A 21,335-nucleotide genomic window follows, 5' to 3' on the forward strand; every position below is an offset into this window, starting at 1 on the left:
TGGTCGGTTTAGTCCCTGGTCTCTTTAGTCCCTGGTCTCTTTAGTCCCTGGTCTCTTTAGTCCTCGGTCTCTTTAGTCCCCGGTCTCTTTAGTCCTCGGTCTCTTTAGTCCTCGGTCTCTGTAGTCCCTGGTCTCTTTAGTCCTCGGTCTCTTTAGTCCTCGGTCTCTTTAGTCCTCGGTCTCTTTAGTCCTCGGTCTCTTTAGTCCTCGGTCTCTTTAGTCCCTGGTCTCTTTAGTCCTCGGTCTCTTTAGTCCCTGGTCTCTTTAGTCCTCGGTCTCTTTAGTCCCTGGTCTCTTTAGTCTTCGGTCTCTTTAGTCTTCGGTCTCTTTAGTCCCTGGTCTCTTTAGTCCTCGGTCTCTTTAGTCCCTGGTCTCTTTAGTCCTCGGTCTCTTTAGTCCCTGGTCTCTTTAGTTCCTGGTCTCTTTAGTCCTCGGTCTCTTTAGTCCCTGGTCTCTTTAGTCCTCGGTCTCTTTAGTCCTCGGTCTCTTTAGTCCTCGGTCTCTTTAGTCCTCGGTCTCTTTAGTCCTCGGTCTCTTTAGTCCCTGGTCTCTTTAGTCCCTGGTCTCTTTAGTCCCTGGTCTCTTTAGTCCCTGGTCTCTTTAGTTCCTGGTCTCTTTAGTCCTCGGTCTCTTTAGTCCCTGGTCTCTTTAGTCCTCGGTCTCTTTAGTCCCTGGTCTCTTTAGTCCTCGGTCTCTTTAGTCCTCGGTCTCTTTAGTCCCTGGTCTCTTTAGTCCTCGGTCTCTTTAGTCCTCGGTCTCTTTAGTCCTCGGTCTCTTTAGTCCTCGGTCTCTTTAGTCCTCGGTCTCTTTAGTCCTCGGTCTCTTTAGTCCCTGGTCTCTTTAGTCCTCGGTCTCTTTAGTCCCTGGTCTCTTTAGTCCCTGGTCTCTTTAGTCCCTGGTCTCTTTAGTCCTCGGTCTCTTTAGTCCTCGGTCTCTTTAGTCCCTGGTCTCTTTAGTCCTCGGTCTCTTTAGTCCTCGGTCTCTTTAGTCCCTGGTCTCTTTAGTCCCTGGTCTCTTTAGTCCTCGGTCTCTTTAGTCCTCGGTCTCTTTAGTCCTCGGTCTCTTTAGTCCCTGGTCTCTTTAGTCCTCGGTCTCTTTAGTCCCTGGTCTCTTTAGTCCCTGGTCTCTTTAGTCCTCGGTCTCTTTAGTCCTCGGTCTCTTTAGTCCTCGGTCTCTTTAGTCCTCGGTCTCTTTAGTCCCTGGTCTCTTTAGTCCCTGGTCTCTTTAGTCCTCGGTCTCTTTAGTCCTCGGTCTCTTTAGTCCCTGGTCTCTTTAGTCCTCGGTCTCTTTAGTCCTCGGTCTCTTTAGTCCTCGGTCTCTTTAGTCCTCGGTCTCTTTAGTCCCTGGTCTCTTTAGTCCCTGGTCTCTTTAGTCCCTGGTCTCTTTAGTCCTCGGTCTCTTTAGTCCTTGGTCTCTTTAGTCCCTGGTCTCTTTAGTCCTCGGTCTCTTTAGTCCCTGGTCTCTTTAGTCCTCGGTCTCTTTAGTCCCTGGTCTCTTTAGTCCCTGGTCTCTTTAGTCCTCGGTCTCTTTAGTCCTCGGTCTCTTTAGTCTTCGGTCTCTTTAGTCCTCGGTCTCTTTAGTCCCTGGTCTCTTTAGTCTTCGGTCTCTTTAGTCCCTGGTCTCTTTAGTCCTCGGTCTCTTTAGTCCTCAGTCTCTTTAGTCCTCGGTCTCTTTAGTCCTCGGTCTCTTTAGTCTTCGGTCTCTTTAGTCCTCGGTCTCTTTAGTCCCTGGTCTCTTTAGTCCTCGGTCTCTTTAGTCCTCAGTCTCTTTAGTCCTCGGTCTCTTTAGTCCTCGGTCTCTTTAGTCCCTGGTCTCTTTAGTCCTCGGTCTCTTTAGTCCTCGGTCTCTTTAGTCCTCGGTCTCTTTAGTCCTCGGTCTCTTTAGTCCCTGGTCTCTTTAGTCCTCGGTCTCTTTAGTCCTCGGTCTCTTTAGTCCCTGGTCTCTTTAGTCCTTGGTCTCTTTAGTCCCTGGTCTCTTTAGTCCCTGGTCTCTTTAGTCCCTGGTCTCTTTAGTCCTCGGTCTCTTTAGTCCCTGGTCTCTTTAGTCCTCGGTCTCTTTAGTCCTCGGTCTCTTTAGTCCTCGGTCTCTTTAGTCCTCGGTCTCTTTAGTCCCTGGTCTCTTTAGTCCTTGGTCTCTTTAGTCCCTGGTCTCTTTAGTCCCTGGTCTCTTTAGTCCCTGGTCTCTTTAGTCCCTGGTCTCTTTAGTCCCTGGTCTCTTTAGTCCTCGGTCTCTTTAGTCCTCGGTCTCTTTAGTCCTCGGTCTCTTTAGTCCTCGGTCTCTTTAGTCCCTGGTCTCTTTAGTCCTTGGTCTCTTTAGTCCCTGGTCTCTTTAGTCCTCTGTCTCTTTAGTCCCTGGTCTCTTTAGTCCCTGGTCTCTTTAGTCCTCGGTCTCTTTAGTCCTCGGTCTCTTTAGTCCCTGGTCTCTTTAGTCCCTGGTCTCTTTAGTCCTCGGTCTCTTTAGTCCTCGGTCTCTTTAGTCCCTGGTCTCTTTAGTCCCTGGTCTCTTTAGTCCTCGGTCTCTTTAGTCCTCGGTCTCTTTAGTCCCTGGTCTCTTTAGTCCCTGGTCTCTTTAGTCCCTGGTCTCTTTAGTCCCTGGTCTCTTTAGTCCTCGGTCTCTTTAGTCCTCGGTCTCTTTAGTCCTCGGTCTCTTTAGTCCTCGGTCTCTTTAGTCCTCGGTCTCTTTAGTCCCTGGTCTCTTTAGTCCTCGGTCTCTTTAGTCCCTGGTCTCTTTAGTCCTCGGTCTCTTTAGTCCTCGGTCTCTTTAGTCCCTGGTCTCTTTAGTCCTCGGTCTCTTTAGTCCTCGGTCTCTTTAGTCCCTGGTCTCTTTAGTCCTCGGTCTCTTTAGTCCTCGGTCTCTTTAGTCCTCGGTCTCTTTAGTCCCTGGTCTCTTTAGTCCTCGGTCTCTTTAGTCCTCGGTCTCTTTAGTCCTCGGTCTCTTTAGTCCTCGGTCTCTTTAGTCCCTGGTCTCTTTAGTCCCTGGTCTCTTTAGTCCTCGGTCTCTTTAGTCCTCGGTCTCTTTAGTCCCTGGTCTCTTTAGTCCTCGGTCTCTTTATGTCTCTTTAGTCCTCGGTCTCTTTAGTCCCTGGTCTCTTTAGTCCCTGGTCTCTTTAGTCCCTGGTCTCTTTAGTCCCTGGTCTCTTTAGTCCTCGGTCTCTTTATGTCTCTTTAGTCCTCGGTCTCTTTAGTCCCTGGTCTCTTTAGTCCCTGGTCTCTTTAGTCCTCGGTCTCTTTAGTCCTCGGTCTCTTTAGTCCCTGGTCTCTTTAGTCCTCGGTCTCTTTAGTCCCTGGTCTCTTTAGTCCTCGGTCTCTTTAGTCCCTGGTCTCTTTAGTCCCTGGTCTCTTTAGTCCTCGGTCTCTTTAGTCCTCGGTCTCTTTAGTCCTCGGTCGGTTTAGTCCTCGGTCTCTTTAGTCCCTGGTCTCTTTAGTCCTCGGTCTCTTTAGTCCCTGGTCTCTTTAGTCCTCGGTCTCTTTATGTCTCTTTAGTCCTCGGTCTCTTTAGTCCCTGGTCTCTTTAGTCCTCGGTCTCTTTAGTCCCTGGTCTCTTTAGTCCTCGGTCTCTTTAGTCCCTGGTCTCTTTAGTCCTCGGTCTCTTTAGTCCTCGGTCTCTTTAGTCCCTGGTCTCTTTAGTCCTCGGTCTCTTTAGTCCCTGGTCTCTTTAGTCCTCGGTCTCTTTAGTCCCTGGTCTCTTTAGTCCCTGGTCTCTTTAGTCCCTGGTCTCTTTAGTCCTCGGTCTCTTTAGTCCTCGGTCTCTTTAGTCCCTGGTCTCTTTAGTCCTCGGTCTCTTTAGTCCCTGGTCTCTTTAGTCCTCGGTCTCTTTAGTCCTCGGTCTCTTTAGTCCCTGGTCTCTTTAGTCCTCGGTCTCTTTAGTCCTCGGTCTCTTTAGTCCTCGGTCTCTTTAGTCCCTGGTCTCTTTAGTCCCTGGTCTCTTTAGTCCCTGGTCTCTTTAGTCCTCGGTCTCTTTAGTCCTCGGTCTCTTTAGTCCTCGGTCTCTTTAGTCCTCGGTCTCTTTAGTCCCTGGTCTCTTTAGTCCCTGGTCTCTTTAGTCCTCGGTCTCTTTAGTCCTCGGTCTCTTTAGTCCTCGGTCTCTTTAGTCCTCGGTCTCTTTAGTCCTCGGTCTCTTTAGTCCTCGGTCTCTTTAGTCCCTGGTCTCTTTAGTCCTCGGTCTCTTTAGTCCTCGGTCTCTTTAGTCCTCGGTCTCTTTAGTCCCTGGTCTCTTTAGTCCTCGGTCTCTTTAGTCCTCGGTCTCTTTAGTCCTCGGTCTCTTTAGTCCTCGGTCTCTTTAGTCCCTGGTCTCTTTAGTCCCTGGTCTCTTTAGTCCCTGGTCTCTTTAGTCCCTGGTCTCTTTAGTCCTCGGTCTCTTTAGTCCCCGGTCTCTTTAGTCCCTGGTCTCTTTAGTCCTCGGTCTCTTTAGTCCTCGGTCTCTTTAGTCCCTGGTCTCTTTAGTCCTCGGTCTCTTTAGTCCTCGGTCTCTTTAGTCCTCGGTCTCTTTAGTCCTCGGTCTCTTTAGTCCTCGGTCTCTTTAGTCCTCGGTCTCTTTAGTCCTCGGTCTCTTTAGTCCCTGGTCTCTTTAGTCCCTGGTCTCTTTAGTCCCTGGTCTCTTTAGTCCTCGGTCTCTTTAGTCCCCGGTCTCTTTAGTCCCTGGTCTCTTTAGTCCTCGGTCTCTTTAGTCCTCGGTCTCTTTAGTCCCTGGTCTCTTTAGTCCTCGGTCTCTTTAGTCCTCGGTCTCTTTAGTCCTCGGTCTCTTTAGTCCTCGGTCTCTTTAGTCCTCGGTCTCTTTAGTCCTCGGTCTCTTTAGTCCTCGGTCTCTTTAGTCCTCGGTCTCTTTAGTCCTCGGTCTCTTTAGTCCCTGGTCTCTTTAGTCCTCGGTCTCTTTAGTCCTCGGTCTCTTTAGTCCCTGGTCTCTTTAGTCCCTGGTCTCTTTAGTCCCTGGTCTCTTTAGTCCTCGGTCTCTTTAGTCCTCGGTCTCTTTAGTCCCTGGTCTCTTTAGTCCTCGGTCTCTTTAGTCCCTGGTCTCTTTAGTCCCCGGTCTCTTTAGTCCCCGGTCGGTTTAGTCCCCGGTCGGTTTAGTCCCCGGTCGGTTTAGTCCCCGGTCGGTTTAGTCCCCGGTCGGTTTAGTCCCCGGTCGGTTTAGTCCCTGGTCGGTTTAGTCCCCGGTCGGTTTAGTCCCCGGTCGGTTTAGTCCCCGGTCGGTTTAGTCCCCGGTCGGTTTAGTCCCTGGTCGGTTTAGTCCCCGGTCGGTTTAGTCCCTGGTCGGTTTAGTCCCTGGTCGGTTTAGTCCCTGGTCGGTTTAGTCCCCGGTCGGTTTAGTCCCCGGTCGGTTTAGTCCCCGGTCGGTTTAGTCCCCGGTCGGTTTAGTCCCCGGTCGGTTTAGTCCCCGGTCGGTTTAGTCCCCGGTCGGTTTAGTCCCCGGTCGGTTTAGTCCCCGGTCGGTTTAGTCCTCAGTCCAGACCCCGGTCGGTTTAGTCCCTGGTCGGTTTAGTCCCCGGTCGGTTTAGTCCTCAGTCCAGACACTGGTCGGTTTAGTCCTCAGTCCAGACCTCGGTTTAGTCCTCAGTCCAGACGCCGGTCGGTTTAGTCCTCAGTCCAGACGCCGGTCGGTTTAGTCCCTGGTCGGTTTAGTCCCCGGTCGGTTTAGTCCCCGGTCGGTTTAGTCCCCGGTCAGTTTAGTCCCCGGTCGGTTTAGTCCTCAGTCCAGACGCCGGTCTGTTTAGTCCCCGGTCTCTTTAGTCCCTGGTCAGGTTAGTCCTCGGTCCAGTCGGGTTTAGTCCTCAGTCCAGACACTGGTCGGTTTAGTCCTCAGTCCAGACCTCGGTTTAGTCCTCAGTCCAGACGCCGGTCGGTTTAGTCCTTGGTCAGGTTAGTCCTCAGTCCAGACGTCGGTTTAGTCCTCAGTCCAGACCTCGGTTTAGTCCCCGGTCGGTTTAGTCCTCAGTCCAGACGCCGGTCGGTTTAGTCCCCGGTCCAGACCCCGGTCCAGACCCCGGTCCAGTCGGGTTTAGTCCCCGGTCCAGACCCCGGTCCAGTCGGGTTTAGTCCCCGGTCCAGACGCCGGTCGGTTTAGTCCTCGGTCTCTTTAGTCCCTGGTCGGTTTAGTCCTTGGTCAGGTTAGTCCTCGGTCCAGTCGGGTCCAGACCCCGGTCCAGTCGGGTTTAGTCCCCGGTCCAGTCGGGTTTAGTCCCCGGTCCAGTCGGGTTTAGTCCCCGGTCCAGTCGGGTTTAGTCCCCGGTCCAGACCCCGGTCCGGTCCAGCCTCACCTTCTTGAGCAGGCAGGCCAGGCCCGTGTGGGGGCTGACGCTGAGGCCCAGGGGCAGGGCCAGGGCCTCCTGGTACTGCAGGCAGCAGGCGTAGAACTTGGCCCAGAACTCCACCTGCAGCTGCCGGTACTCCTCCTGCGAGAACTCGAACTCCGTCAGGCTGCTCTGGAGCTGCAGGACACAGGCGTTTCAGCACATGCAACGTTTCAGCACACGCGACATTTCAGGACACAGGCGTTTCAGCACACGTGACGTTTCAGCACACGCCACGTTTCAGCACACGCAACGTTTCAGCACATGCGACGTTTCAGCACACGCGACGTTTCAGCACACGCCACGTTTCACCACAGAGGAAACTCTCACACGACGTTTCACCACAGAGGAAACTTTTTAACAATTTATTCCAATATTTTATTCTTCGCTTTCATTTTTACCCCCCATTATAACACTTGTTTTTCCCCCAAAATTTTGTCACATTTTACCCAACATTTTCCCAGTATTTTTTTTTTTCAATTTTTTCAAATTTTTTCCCCCAATTTATTCCACTATTTAAAAAAAAAAACATTTTTTCCCCAATATATTTCCCCAAAATTTCTCCACATTTTTTCCCGAATTTACCCACGATTTGAACATTTTTCCCAATTTATTCCACTATTTAAAAAAAAATTCAACTCAACAAAATTTTCCCCCATCAATATTTTTTTTTTTTTCACCATAGAGGAAACTTTTTACCAATTTATTTCACTATTTTTCCACATTTTATTCTTGTCTTTCACTTTTATCCCCCATTATAACACTTGTTTTTTTCCCCCCATTTTACCAAATTTTTCTCCCCAATTTTTTTATTACGTTTTCCCTAAAAAAAAAATCCCCATTTGTTTTCTTTTTACATATTTTTCCCACAATTTTCACAAGATTTTTCTTTTTTTCCTCCAATTTTTCACAACATTTTCCCAGTATTTTTTTTCTTTAATTTTTTCAAAAAATGTTCCCAATTTAATCCACTATTAAAAAAAAAACATTTTTTCCCCAATATATTTCCCCAAAATTTCCCCACATTTTTTCCCGAATTTACCCACGATTTGAACATTTTTCCCAATTTATTCCACTATTTTAAAAAAAATTCAACTCAACAAAATTTTCCCCCCTAAATTTCTAAAATTTTCCCAGATCAATATTTTTTTTTCACCACAGAGGAAACTTTTTACCAATTTATTTCACTATTTTTCACATTTTATTCTTGTCTTTCACTTTTATCCCCCATTATAACACTTGTTTTTTCCCCCCATTTTACCAAAATTTTCTCCCCATTTTTTTATTACGTTTAAAAAAAAAAAAAATCCCCATTTTTTTTCTTTTTACATATTTTTTCCACAATTTTCACAAGATTTTTCTTTTTTTCCTCCAATTTTTTCCCAACATTTTCACAGTATTTTTTTTCTTCAATTTTTTCAAAAAAATGTTCCCAATTTATTCCACTATTTAAAAAAAAAAAACATTTTTTCCCCAATATATTTCTCCAACTTTTTTTCCCAAATTTACCCACGATTTGAACATTTTTCCCAATTTATTCCACTATTAAAAAAAAAAAATTCAACTCAACAAAATGTTTTCCCCTAAATTTCTAAAATGTTCCCAGATCAATATTTTTTTTTTCTTTTCACGTTTTTCCACAAATATTTAAAAATTTCTCCCTAATTTTTCTCAAGTTCACCATCATTTTTCCACTTGTTTTCCCCTTTTTTCTTTATTTTGCTGAACGGCACCAGAGCCTTTATTGTCGCTACAAATCTACATAATCAGGACGGGTTTAGATGTGAAAGAGTTCTTCTGACCTTCAGCGATGGGCGTCACATTTTAACCTTTTTATTATTATTTTTTACATGTTTTCCTCAAAATCTTTTTTCATTTTTTGTCCTAACATTTTCTCTGTTTTTTTCCCTCATTTTTCAAAACTTTTCCCAATTTATTCCACTATTTGTTTCAGCACAGAGGAAACGTTTCACAGAGCCGTGGGAAGATGTTTTAGTTAGGGGGCGCTGAGGGACAAAATTTACCCCCAAAATACTTCTTCTGTTTATTAACCTCTTAACTCCCGCCTAAACCGAGAGCATTTTCTCCAGTTCAGCTTTACCCAAATCCTGTAGGCCAGTGTAACGCCTCATTTGAAAGACCTACAAAACTAAATGGATCTTTTTCCTCACGTCAGATTTTTTTCATCACTTTTTTTGTTGGACTGGCATCTCATTTTTGTCAAATTTTCGTCAATTTTTTGTCAATTTTTTGTCAATTTTTTCGTCAAATTATTTGCATTTTTTTGTTAAATTCTTTACACTTTTTCGTCCATTTTTTTCTCAATTTTTCGTCAAATTTTGTGTCCAATTTTTGTCAATTTTTGTCCATTTTTTACAAATTTTTTGGTCACATTTTTGTCAATGTTTTCTCACTTTTGTCACTTTTCCATCCTTGTTTCCGTCTCAGTTTTGTTGCTATTTTCACACCTTTTTTCCAGAAGCTTTTGGATTGGGGTAAAGCTGGAGAAAATGCGCTCGGTTCAGGTGGGAGTTAAGGGGTTAATATCGCCTGCAGTTCACAAACTATCCACCAGGGGCTGCTGCAGCGCCCTCAGCACCCTGGGTTCCCATGGCCTTGGCGTTTCATCACGTGTAAAGGTGTTTGTACCTCGGTCTCCACGGCGACCGTCACCTCCCTCTTCAGAGACTCCCAGGTCAAATCAGCCGATCTGTCCGAGCCACGTCTGTAGATCTGAGACACAAACATGTTTTAATCAGAAATATATGAATATATCAGAAATAAATCAGAAATATATAAATATGTCATAAATATATAAATAAAGCAGAAATATATAAATAAATCAGAAATATATAAATAAATCAGAAATAAATCAGAAATAAATCAGAAATATATAAATAAATCATAAATAAATCAGAAATATATTAATAAATCAGAAATAAATCAGAAATATATAAATAAATCAGAAATATATAAATATGTCAAATAAATCAGAAATATGTCATAAATAAATCAGAAATAAATCAGAAATAAATCAGAAATAAATCAGAAATAAATCAGAAATATATAAATATATCATAAATATATCATGAATAAATCATAAATAAATGACTTTATGTTGTGATTTCATCTTTCAAACGACACATCTGATTTTAACATGTAAAGAATAACTTTGAAACAAGAAACTTTAAAGCCAAAATTTGCATAAAATGTCGGGTCAGCGTTTCCAAAGGGTTGTGTTATTGTTGTTGTGTTGTCTCACCTGCAGAGCTTTGACGATGTTGCTGTGTTGTGTTATTGTGTTGTGTTGTCGTGTTATTGTGTTGTTGTGTTATTGTGTTGTCTCACCTGCAGAGCTTTGACGATGTTGTTGTGTTGTGTTGTCGTGTTGTTGTGTTATTGTGTGGTCTCACCTGCAGAGCTTTGACGATGTTGTTGTGTTATTGTGTTGTTGTGTTATTGTGTTGTTGTGTTGTTGTGTTGTTGTTGTGTTGTTGTTGTGTTGTTGTGTTGTGTTATTGTGTTGTGTTGTCTCACCTGCAGAGCTTTGACGATGTTGTTGTGTTATTGTGTTGTTGTGTTATTGTGTTGTTGTGTTGTTGTGTTGTTGTTGTGTTGTTGTTGTGTTGTGTTGTTGTGTTGTGTTATTGTGTGGTCTCACCTGCAGAGCTTTGACGATGGCGGCGGCCGTGAAGCTGAGAGGAGAGAACAGCACTTCCAGATACGTCTCCTGATAAAACACGGCAGGTCAGAGTTCAGGACATTTTTATCATGAGCTTTAACCAAAGCTTCAGATGCAGAGACTCTGCAGGTCAAACATGGAGCTTTCCTGCAGAGTCACATTAGTTTTGTGGTTTTCTCCTGATCTTCTCCTGTGGGAGTCACTTTGGAAACGTTTTGGAAAATAATGTTGTTTTTTTAAAGTTTGGGAAATGTTTGAGTGGTTTTTAACACATTGAGGCCGCGCTGTTTTGGGGATTTATCTGTAGAGCCAACAATCCAGATCATTTTTCATGATATTTGCAGCAGCAGAGCATATTCTATGTTATAGCTATGGACACATGCTGGACACATACTCGTTTGAAAGCTGGGACTCTCAGCTCTCCATAGGTGGAAACAGAGTAATTCTACATCTCTCAGTTCCTGAGAAATCTAAGCTAAACCGAGGCTAGTTTTGATCAAAGTCACTGATTTATGATATTGTGGGGATGATATTGCATGTTTAATGAAACACTCCTTTCTGATTAACCTCTCTCCCCTCTTCCTCTCTCTCTCCCTCCTCCTCCTCTCCTCCTCTCCCTCCTTTCTCTCCCTCCTCTCTCCTCTCTCTCCCTCCTCTCTCCTCTCTCTCTCCCTCCCTCCCTTCTCTCTCCTCTCTCTCTCTCCTCCTCTCCCTCCTCCTCCTCTTTTACCCGCGGGTCCTGCTCCACGCCGATGTGGACCTCCTCTTCAGGCGGCGGCTGCGTGAAGACCTGGTTCCACTGCCCCGCGGAGTTACTGACGAAGACAACACAGGCTGAGGAACATCAAACACTCATGATCTTCATCTCTGTGATCATCCTCATCCACTCACTGCTCGAAGTTGATGTATTTGACGATGGTGAGGCTGGAGTCGTCGACCCAAAGGCCCCAGATCTCCGTGGAGGTCAGGCTGAAGTCCACCAGGGTCTCCTGAAGAACAGAGCAGGTTCAGGACCAGGTTCAGGACCAGGTTCAGGACCAGGAGTGAAGCAATGAAGGGAAGAACAGGAGAACAGGGGGGGATAGGGCTGTGCAATTAATCAAAAATCGATTACGATTTCGATAACAGTAAACGATTACAAAATTAGCATAATCGCAAAAAATCGATTATAATTTTTTTTTTTTAATTTATTTTTTTGTAATGTTTTTTTTTTTCAAATTTTTAATTTTGGTCACTTTTTTGCTGGATTTTTGTCTTTTTTGGGGGGATTTGTGTCACTTTTTTGATGGATTTTTGTCACTTTTTCTGCTGGATTTTTGTCTTTTTTGGGGGGATTTTTGTCATTTTTTTGATGGATTTTTGTCATTTTTTTGATGGATTTTTGTCATTTTTTTGATGGATTTTTGTCACTTTTTTGCTGGATTTTTGTCTTTTTTGGGGGGATTTTTGTCTTTTTTTTGCTGGATTTTTGTCATTTTTTTGATGGATTTTTGTCACTTTTTTGATGGATTTTTGTCACTTTTTTGCTGGATTTTTGTCTTTATTCTGCTGGATTTTTGTCACTTTTTTGCTGGATTTTTGTCATTTTTTTGCTGGATTTTTGTCACTTTTTTGCAGGATTTTTGTCTTTTGTCTGCTGGATTTTTGTCACTTTTTTGATGGATTTTTGTCACTTTTTTCTGCTGGATTTTTGTCACTTTTTTGCTTGATTTTTGTCATTTTTTTGATGGATTTTTGTCACTTTTTTCTGCTGGATTTTTGTCACTTTTTTGCTTGATTTTTGTCTTTTTTGATGGATTTTTGTCACTTTTTTGATGGATTTTTGTCTTTTTTGATGGATTTTTGTCTTTTTTCTGCTGGATTTTTGTCTTTTTTGGGGAAATTTTTGTCACTTTTTTGCTTGATTTTTGTCTTTTTTGATGGATTTTTGTCACTTTTTTGATGGATTTTTGTCTTTTTTGATGGATTTTTGTCTTTTTTCTGCTGGATTTTTGTCTTTTTTGGGGAAATTTTTGTCACTTTTTTGCTGGATTTTTGTCTTTTTTGGGGGGATTTTTGTCACTTTTTTGCTGGATTTTTGTCATTTTTTTGATGGATTTTTGTCACTTTTGCTGGATTTTTGTCTTTTTTCTGCTGGATTTTTGTCACTTTTTTGCTGGATTTTTGTCATTTTTTTCTGCTGGATTTTGGTCACTTTTTTGCTGGATTTTTGTCTTTTTTAGGGGGATTTTTGTCACTTTTTTGCTGGATTTTTGTCTTTTTTTTATGGATTTTTGTCACTTTTTTGATGGATTTTTGTCTTTTTTCTGCTGGATTTTTGTCACTTTTTTGCTGGATTTTTGTCTTTTTTGGGGGGATTTTTGTCACTTTTTTGCTGGATTTTTGTCTTTTTTTTATGGATTTTTGTCATTTTTTTGATGGATTTTTGTCATTTTTCTGCTGGATTTTTGTCTTTTTTGGGGAAATTTTTGACACTTTTTTGCTGGATTTTTGTCTTTTTTGGGGGGATTTTTGTCACTTTTTTGCTGGATTTTTGTCACTTTTTTAATGGATTTTTTTCTTTTTTTAATGGATTTTTGTCACTTTTTTGATGTTTTTTTTTAAAGGCAACAAATAATCGTTTGAATAATCGTGATTTCAATTATGACAAAAATAATCGTGATTATAATTTTTTCAATAATCGAGCAGCCCTAGGGGGGGATGTGCTCCTCACCTGGGTGGAGAACAGGGGGGGGGGATGTGCTCCTCACCTGAGTGAACAGGGGGGGATGTGCTCCTCACCTGGGTGGAGAACAGGGGGGGGGGATGTGCTCCTCACCTGAGTGAACAGGGGGGGATGTGCTCCTCACCTGGGTGGAGAACAGGGGGGGATGTGCTCCTCACCTGAGTGGAGAACAGGGGGGATGTGCTCCTCACCTGGGTGGAGAACAGGGGGGGATGTGCTCCTCACCTGGGTGGAGAACAGGGTGGAGATGTGCTCCAGGCTGTAGCGCTGGTTGTCCGTGGCCACCAGCTGCAGGACGGTGAACTGGCCGCTCTGAGGGAAGGCCAGGTAGACGCAGACGCAGAGCCCGGTGGTCGGGGAGAACATCAGCCTGACCCGGTGACCCTGTCCCGCCAGACGCTTCACCCCTCGCCGCGCCGGCATGAACTCCAACATGTCCGCCTCCAGCAGACACAGCTGGTCCTACAGAGACACACACGTCAGATGGACTGGAGAAACATCTACGTCACTGAGGGGGGGTCAGGGTTACCCGCAGGGACCACAGCCGCAGCTTGTGGTCCTGGCACAGCGCGAAGATGAAGCAGTCGTCCTCCACCTCCCGCACGGACAAACTGAGCACCAGGTCCGAGGTCTGGTCCCCGCGAATCGCACTGGGCATCCAGCCACTGATCCTCCGCATCACAGAGGAGCGAAGCAACTCCACCACGGACAAGGAGCCTGGAGGAGAACCAAGGTTAGACCAGACCCCACAGAGAACCACAGTTAGACCAGACCCCACAGAGAACCAAGGTTAGACCAGACCCCACAGAGAACATCGGTTAGACCAGACCCCACAGAGAACATCGGTTAGACCAGACCCCACAGAGAACATCGGTTAGACCAGACCCCACAGAGAACATCGGTTAGACCAGACCCCACAGAGAACATCGGTTAGACCAGACCCCACAGAGAACATCGGTTAGACCAGACCCCACAGAGAACATCGGTTAGACCAGACCCCACAGAGAACATCGGTTAGACCAGACCCCACAGAGAACATCGGTTAGACCAGACCCCACAGAGAACATCGGTTAGACCAGACCCCACAGAGAACATCGGTTAGACCAGACCCCACAGAGAACCACGGTTAGACCAGACTCACAGAGAACCAAGGTTAGACCAGACTCACAGAGAACCAAGGTTAGACCAGACTCACAGAGAACCAAGGTTAGACCAGACTCACAGAGAACCAAGGTTAGACCAGACTCACAGAGAACCAAGGTTAGACCAGACTCACAGAGAACATCGGTTAGACCAGACTCACAGAGAACATCGGTTAGACCAGACTCACAGAGAACATCGGTTAGACCAGACCCCACAGAGAACATCGGTTAGACCAGACTCACAGAGAACATCGGTTAGACCAGACTCACAGAGAACATCGGTTAGACCAGACCCCACAGAGAACATCGGTTAGACCAGACTCACAGAGAACATCGGTTAGACCAGACTCACAGAGAACATCGGTTAGACCAGACCCCACAGAGAACCACGGTTAGACCAGACCCCACAGAGAACATCGGTTAGACCAGACCCCACAGAGAACATCGGTTAGACCAGACCCCACAGAGAACCAAGGTTAGACCAGACTCACAGAGAACATCGGTTAGACCAGACCCCACAGAGAACCAAGGTTAGACCAGACCCCACAGAGAACATCGGTTAGACCAGACTCACAGAGAACATCGGTTAGACCAGACCCCACAGAGAACATCGGTTAGACCAGACCCCACAGAGAACCAAGGTTAGACCAGACCCCACAGAGAACCAAGGTTAGACCAGACTCACAGGACTGCACTACGGTAACTCTGGTTAATGACGTTTTTTTTAGATCATTTTCTCCTTAAAACACAAACTCTTCACGATGTTTATTCCACGTTTTGTCTCTTTGAGCTGGAGATTTATCCAGGAAGTGACTCCAACACTTTGCAGGAGTTTGAAAAAGTCTGTTGGAACAGTTTAGAACATTTGGGGAATTTTTTTGGACAATAATGTTGGAAAAATTTAATTTGTTTCAATTTTTAAAACACTTAGAAAAAATTGTAAAAGCTAAGAAAAATTTAGAACTTTTTTTTTAATATACATTTTAGATGGGGTTTTTTTATTGGGAATTTTTGGGTGATTTTATGGAATTTAAAAAAATATATTGATTTTTTTTTCTTTTTTAAACATTGGAACAGTTCGCAAGAGTTGGATGATTTTGGAACAGTTTAAAAAAATGTGTGGAATTTTTTGAGGATTTTTTTTTTTGTAACATTTGGAGCAGTTTAGATTTTTTTTTTTACATTTTTAGGACATTATGGGGGATTTTATTGGAATAAAAAAAAAAAAAGAAATATTTTGAAAATGTTGGGAATTTTGGGACAGTTTTGAAGTTATCTATTTCTTTTCAGATTTTGGAAAAGTTTTGAAAATGTTGGAAAAGTTTGGATTTTTTTTCTTTATTTTTTTTTACATTTTTAAACAGTTAGAAAAAAATGCAATAGTTAAGAAAATTGTAGAACATTTTGGGGGATTTTTTTAACATTTTTTTTTTAATTGGGAATTTTTTGGTGATTTTATTGGAATTTATAAAAAAATATTGGATTTTTTTTTTTTTTAACGGAGCAGTTTGTAAGAGTTAATTTTCCGTTTTCAGTTTAAATGTGTGGATTTTTTTGAAAATGTTTTTTACATTTTTAGGACATTTTGGGGGATTGTATTGGAATAAAAAAAAAAAAGGGAAATATTTTGAAAATGTTTGGAAAAGTTTAGAAAATTTTGGAAAATTTTGGAAAATTTTTGAAACCGTTGAGAATTATTATTATTTTTTTTTAAGTTTGAGAATTTTTTGAAAAGTCCGGAAAATGTTTGAAAATGCTGGAAAAGTTTGGACATTTTTGGGGGAAAATTGTACCTTGTGTGTCGTGCGGCGGCAGCGTAACCACGGTGATGCCTCCGGTGGGAGTGGCCAGGGCGTAGTGGGCCTCTCCCTTGTGGCTGATCCAGCAGGTGGCGCTGTTGGGGCTGGAGGTGTAGTTCCCAGCGTTGGGGATGGCGGCGCTGTGGGGCCCGTCCTGGAGGCTGAGTTTGCCCACGTCGGTGAAGATGGACTGCATGTGCTGCTCCGTCATCAGCTCCTGAAGGAGATCACGGTTATTTTAGTTTGACTGACAGCCCTGGGGAGGCGGGGCTCTGTGGGAGGGCGGGGCTCTGTGGGAGGGCGGGGCTCTGGGGGAGGGAAGGCGGGCTCTGTGGGAGGGCGGGGCTCTGCGGGAAGGCGGGGCTCTGCGGGAAGGCGGGGCTCTGCGGGAGGGCGGGGCTCTGCGGGAAGGCGAGGCTCTGCGGGAAGGCGGGGCTCTGCGGGAAGGCGGGGCTCTAGGGGAAGGAAGGCGGGGCTCTGTGGGAGGGCGGGGCTCTAGGGGAAGGAAGGCGGGGCTCTGTGAGAAGGCGGGGCTCTGTGGGAAGGTGGGGCTCTGTGAGAAGGCGGGGCTCTGTGAGAAGGCGGGGCTCTGTGGGAGGGAAGGCGGGGCTCTGCGGGAAGGCGGGGCTCTGCGGGAAGGCGGGGCTCTAGGGGAAGGAAGGCGGGGCTCTGTGGGAGGGCGGGGCTCTAGGGGAAGGAAGGCGGGGCTCTGTGAGAAGGCGGGGCTCTGTAGAAAGGCGGGGCTCTGTGGGAAGGCGGGGCTCTGCGGGAAGGCGGGGCTCTGTGGGAAGGCGGGGCTCTGCGGGAAGGCGGGGGCTCTGTGGGAAGGCGGGGGCTCTGTGGGAAGGCCGGGCTCTGTGGGAAGGCGGGGCTCTGTGGGAAGGCGGGCTCTGTAGGAAGGCGGGCTCTGCGGGAAGGCGGGCTCTGCGGGAAGGCGGGGCTCTGCGGGAAGGCGGGGCTCTGGGGCGGGAAGGCGGGGCTCTGTGGGTGGAAAGGCGGGGCTCGGTGGGAAGGCGGGGCTCTGCGGGAGGGCGGGCTCTGCGGGAAGGCGGGGCTCTGCGGGAAGGCGGGGCTCTGCGGGAAGGCGGGGCTCTGCGGGAAGGCGGGGCTCTGCGGGAAGGCGGGGCTCTGCGGGAAGGCGGGCTCTGCGGGAAGGCGGGCTCTGCGGGAAGGCGGGGCTCTGGGGGAAGGCGGGGCTCTGCGAGAAGGGCGGGGCTCTGCGGGAGGGCGGGGCTCTGCACTCACACTGCGGTACATGCGCGTGGGGTGGGGCAGGACCAGCCGGTGGACGCTCTGGTTGGTGCAGACGAGGACGACCACGTTGCTGAGCGTTTCCTGGACGCTGACGCCGCCGGGAAGCACCGCGCAGTGACTGAACCTCAGCTTCACCGCGTTGTTCAGGAGGTTCGTGTCCAGGGAGAGCTCCACGAACTGCACGCTGTCCCCACATGTCGACCTGGGGAACCAGACGGGAAACATCAGGTCACACCCAGGGATTTCATGGACATTCACATGACGTCATAAAAGTGAATAAAAAATAAAAGCAGGAACCGAAAAGAAACATTAAATCTTTATATTCAAGTTTTGATGCTGTTGGTTATAAAAAATGTAGAACAAAAATAAAAAAGTGAAAGACAAGTTGGAAAAAAAAGAATAATAATTGGGAAAAACAAGTGAAAAACATGGGGTAAATATTGGGGAATATTTGGGGGTAAATAAAAAAAACACACACACACACATTTTGGGGGAAATTTAGGGAAAAACTTGGGAAAACAAGTGGAAAACATGGGGTAAATTTGGGAAATATTGGAGACAATTTGGGGGGATTTTTTGGGGAAAAACCCAAAAAAATGTGTTTAAAAATGGGGGGGGAGGAAAAAAAAGAAAAACTTGGAAAGTGTTTTTTCTGCCCTTTTGTCGTTAGGAAGTTTCTTGGTTGTTTCACCTCAAACAAATGATACAAATGTAAAATAAATGAAATGGAGGGAAAATGAATAAATAATTAATCTGTTTTACATTTCTACATGACGAATGATTTAGTTTGTCATATTCTCCACATGAAACAAGAACTCGTCTCTCTCAGCTGAGATTCGTGTTTTTCTGTCAGCTTGACCCACAGGGCTTCTTAAGGATCTTTCCGTTGGCGGACGCCTCGGTAACCGGACCCGGACTCGTCGGAGCGTTGGGACTGTGCAACATTGGTTTGAATGACTTTCTAAGATCACGGAGGCCGAACCGGATTTAATTTAATGTGGGATTTTTTGTGTGAAATCTGCAGCTGAACACCAGTGTGACGCCCGTGTGAATCGCTGAAACATGTCATGAATATTCCTCAGTTTCCAGGACCGTTGCAGAACGTCGTCAATGCCCCAGAGCCAAAGCGTGCTCCTGTTTGTTCGGGAAAGTGCATATTCACACATGCATAGGGAAGGATACCGTTCGTTTTTTTCCGATACCAAGTACTTTAACGATACCTGCTTTTTCTGAACTCACTGCACTTTGACGAAGCGAAAGCTCCACACGTCACAGATCCTCACATGGTCCAATGTCTAATACAGAGTGAGCGCTCGCTTTTCTATAAACCATCTTGGATATTCCCGTCTCTGCAGCTGCTGTAAAGTTGTAACAGCACGTGAGTTCCGGTGCCTTAACGGTACTTTTTTTTGATGCCTATGTTTTTATAATTCAATAAGAATAACATGTATTAAAAGCATCATTCAGGAAAAAGACAGAAAACAGCACAACAGAGGCTCCACAGGAGCAGCAGCGTCGCCTGTAACCTCGTGTTTTCAGCACAATTTCCACTTAAGCAGAGATAAGAGAGAAAGGACGTTATTCCTCCTGAGCTGCAGAGTCAGATCCACATCAGGACACGGTTTCTTTCAGATAAACTTTTCTAAACTCACTGCACTTTGATGAAGCGAAAGCTCCACACGTCAAAGATCCTTACATGGTCCAATGTCTAATACAGAGTGAGCGCTCGCTTTTCTATAAACCAGCCTGGATATTCCCGTCTCTACAGCTGCTGTAAAGTTGTAACAGCACGCAAGCTCCGCCCAACAGCCTGTAAGCTCCGCCTCCGGGTCTGTCGCTAAAGGTAAAGACGTCTTTCTTGTTGTCACTGCTTGGTTTTGCTTTTCAATTTGCCTAAAAACTAAAGTTTCTTATTCAGTCCTGGTTTAGTCCTGGTTTATAACTGGTTTAGTTTAGCTCTGGGTTTTACGACCGGAGTAAGTCCTGGTTTAGACCTGGCTCAGTCCTGACGCAGACCGCGGCTCTGCCATCTCTGTTACAGAAGTTTAGTACGTTGTAGCTTCGCCAGTTCATAGGCTACCCCAGTTCTCGCGTCTGTGAAGTCTGTAAGTTATAGCTATAAGGTGTAGCTTTTCTTCGCTCCATTTGTGCTGAAGCGGCTCATTATCTGGACAAACGTGCATTTTTTTTAGACTCAATGCGGGTCTGGAGAGAAAAAGAACCGAAAACTGGCCCCGAAAGAATTTTATTTTTTCGATACCTCCCCCGACCGGAGCTTTTCGGTCGGTTCCAAGTAGGAACCGTTTAACAGTGCCGACTACACACGTGTAAAGACTTAATCGCGACTCACCAGTGAATAAACCTGTTGCTTGTGACTGACAGTAGTTTCCCGCTCTCTTCGTAGTGAAAAGCTCCAGCGCTGTCGGGGAACTTTCCTCCAGGGAGAGCATTCAGACCTGAGAACGAGAACATCATCAGCCTGGTCTCTGTTGGGGACACAGATCTCACATGTCTCATATTTTACCATCACAGACTAAGACAAAAGACCAGGAAACCTCAAAATATCATAATTTAGTTCAAATGAAGCCTTGTTTTGGTCCATCAACAAATCCATCAGCTGTAAACAGTCGTGCACCCCCGTGTCATTCAGCTTCACCTACACCTTTATCACATATGATCACATGATGAATGAATGAAACATGAGCCAAACTTTCAAACAGAAGCTGTGGAAGTAACCGCGCTCTGACAGGTGGAATAACTTCACTAAAGGTTATTACTGTGTTACACTAGTATGTTTCTGCATGTATGTTACACTAGTATGTTTCTGCATGTATGTTGCACTAGTATGTTTCTGCATGTATGTTACACTAGTATGTTTCTGCATGTATGTTGCACTAGTATGTTTCTGCATGTATGTTACACTAGTATGTTTCTGCATGTATGTTACACTAGTATGTTTCTGCATGTATGTTGCACTAGTATGTTTCTGCATGTATGTTACACTAGTATGTTTCTGCATGCTAGTATGTTTGTATGTGTATGTGAGTGAACACGTGCGTCCAGAACGCTTTCCAAACACACACTCGAGTCTAAAAGTGTTTTAGTGGCGCTGACGCGGGAACAACACTGGAGTTTACAGCTAGCGGCTAAAGCGTGTTAGCTCCCGGTTAGCCGCCAACGCCAGTTTGCGCCTCTAACGCGCTTATTGTTCGTTTTGACGCAGAGTTTGCGCCTCGGGGGGGGAGCCCGGACCCGCACGTCTCTGTCGCTCACCGAGATTCACTGTCACTTCTCTGAATCTGCGCTGCGTTTCTCTCTCGAAGCCGCAGATTTCGATGAAGCTTCTCTCCAGCGCCGCCGCCATCTTGTCCTCATGGACCCAGTGACGTCAGAGGAGGAGAGTTCAAACTTTTAAAGGAGCACTGTGCAACTTTTCGTGTCAAAAAAGAAGTTGATATTAGTTATACCTGTGAAAGCAGTACTAAGTAACTATAGAGGCCATAAGCGCCACTGTGGACCCACAAAACTGATCTTTTTTCTCGCGTTGTTGCTGTGTTGTGTCACCTTTTTATGTTTTTTTTTTTTTTTTTCGTTTTTGGGGGGGATTTTTTAGATTTTTGTGAATTTTTGTCACTTTTTGTTTAATTTTTGTCACTTTTGGGTTGACTTTTTGTCACATTTTAGTAGAATTTTTGTCACTTTTTTGCTGAATTTTTGTTGAATTTTTGTCACATTTTTGTCACATTTTTGTTAAATTTTTGTCACTTTTTGTTGAATTTTTGTCACTTTTTTGCTGAATTTTTGTTAAATTTTTGTTGAATTTTTGTAGAATTTTTGTCACTTTTTTGATGAGTTTTTGTCACTTTTGGGTTGAATTTTTGTCATTTTTTGTTGAATTTTTGTCATTTTTTGTTGAATTTTTGTCATTTTTGTTGAATTTTTGTCACTTTTTTGTTGAATTTTTGTTGGATTTTTGTCACTTTTTTGTGGAATTTTTGTTGAATTTTTGTCACTTTTTTGTTGAATTTTTGTTGGATTTTTGTCACTTTTTTGTGGAATTTTTGTTGAATTTTTGTTGAATTTTTGTCACTTTTTTGTTGAATTTTTGTCACTTTTTTGTTGAATTTTTGTCACATTTTTGATGAGTTTTTGTCACTTTTTGTTGAATTTTTGTCATTTTTTGTTGAATTTTTGTTGATTTTTTGTTGAATTTTTGTCACTTTTTTGTTGAGTTTTTGTCACATTTTTGTTAAATTTTTGTCACTTTTTTGTTGAATTTTTGTCACATTTTTGATGCGTTTTTGTCACATTTTTGTTGCGTTTACATCCTTGTTTTCTTCTCATTTTTTGAATTGTCATTTTTTTCGATGAAGCTTCTCTCCAGCGCCGCCGCCATCTTGTCCTCATGGACGCAGTGACGTCAGAGGAGGAGAGTTCAAACTTTTAA

General features: G+C 44.8%; 1 protein-coding gene across 2 annotated transcripts in view; it reads right to left on the reverse strand.

Annotated features, from left to right (window-relative positions):
• Positions 1 to 20,265, reverse strand: part of nup160 (nucleoporin 160) — a 59,120-nt gene extending 38,855 nt beyond the window's left edge. For both annotated transcript variants that reach the window (XM_079583074.1, XM_079583073.1), the window contains exons 1-11: positions 20,162 to 20,265; positions 19,239 to 19,344; positions 16,880 to 17,090; positions 15,629 to 15,851; positions 13,223 to 13,410; positions 12,919 to 13,155; positions 10,860 to 10,957; positions 10,699 to 10,783; positions 9,948 to 10,016; positions 8,936 to 9,019; positions 6,254 to 6,424 (exon numbers count right to left, since the gene is read on the reverse strand). In XM_079583074.1, the coding sequence (XP_079439200.1) occupies positions 6,254 to 6,424; positions 8,936 to 9,019; positions 9,948 to 10,016; positions 10,699 to 10,783; positions 10,860 to 10,957; positions 12,919 to 13,155; positions 13,223 to 13,410; positions 15,629 to 15,851; positions 16,880 to 17,090; positions 19,239 to 19,344; positions 20,162 to 20,252 (1,563 nt within the window). In that variant the 5' untranslated portion in view covers positions 20,253 to 20,265. The remainder of the gene's footprint in view (positions 1 to 6,253; positions 6,425 to 8,935; positions 9,020 to 9,947; positions 10,017 to 10,698; positions 10,784 to 10,859; positions 10,958 to 12,918; positions 13,156 to 13,222; positions 13,411 to 15,628; positions 15,852 to 16,879; positions 17,091 to 19,238; positions 19,345 to 20,161) is intronic.
• Positions 20,266 to 21,335: the final 1,070 nt, after the last annotated feature.

Source organism: Gobius niger, assembly GCF_951799975.1.
Source record: "Gobius niger genome assembly, contig: SCAFFOLD_107, whole genome shotgun sequence".
Lineage (NCBI taxonomy): Eukaryota > Metazoa > Chordata > Actinopteri > Gobiiformes > Gobiidae > Gobius > Gobius niger.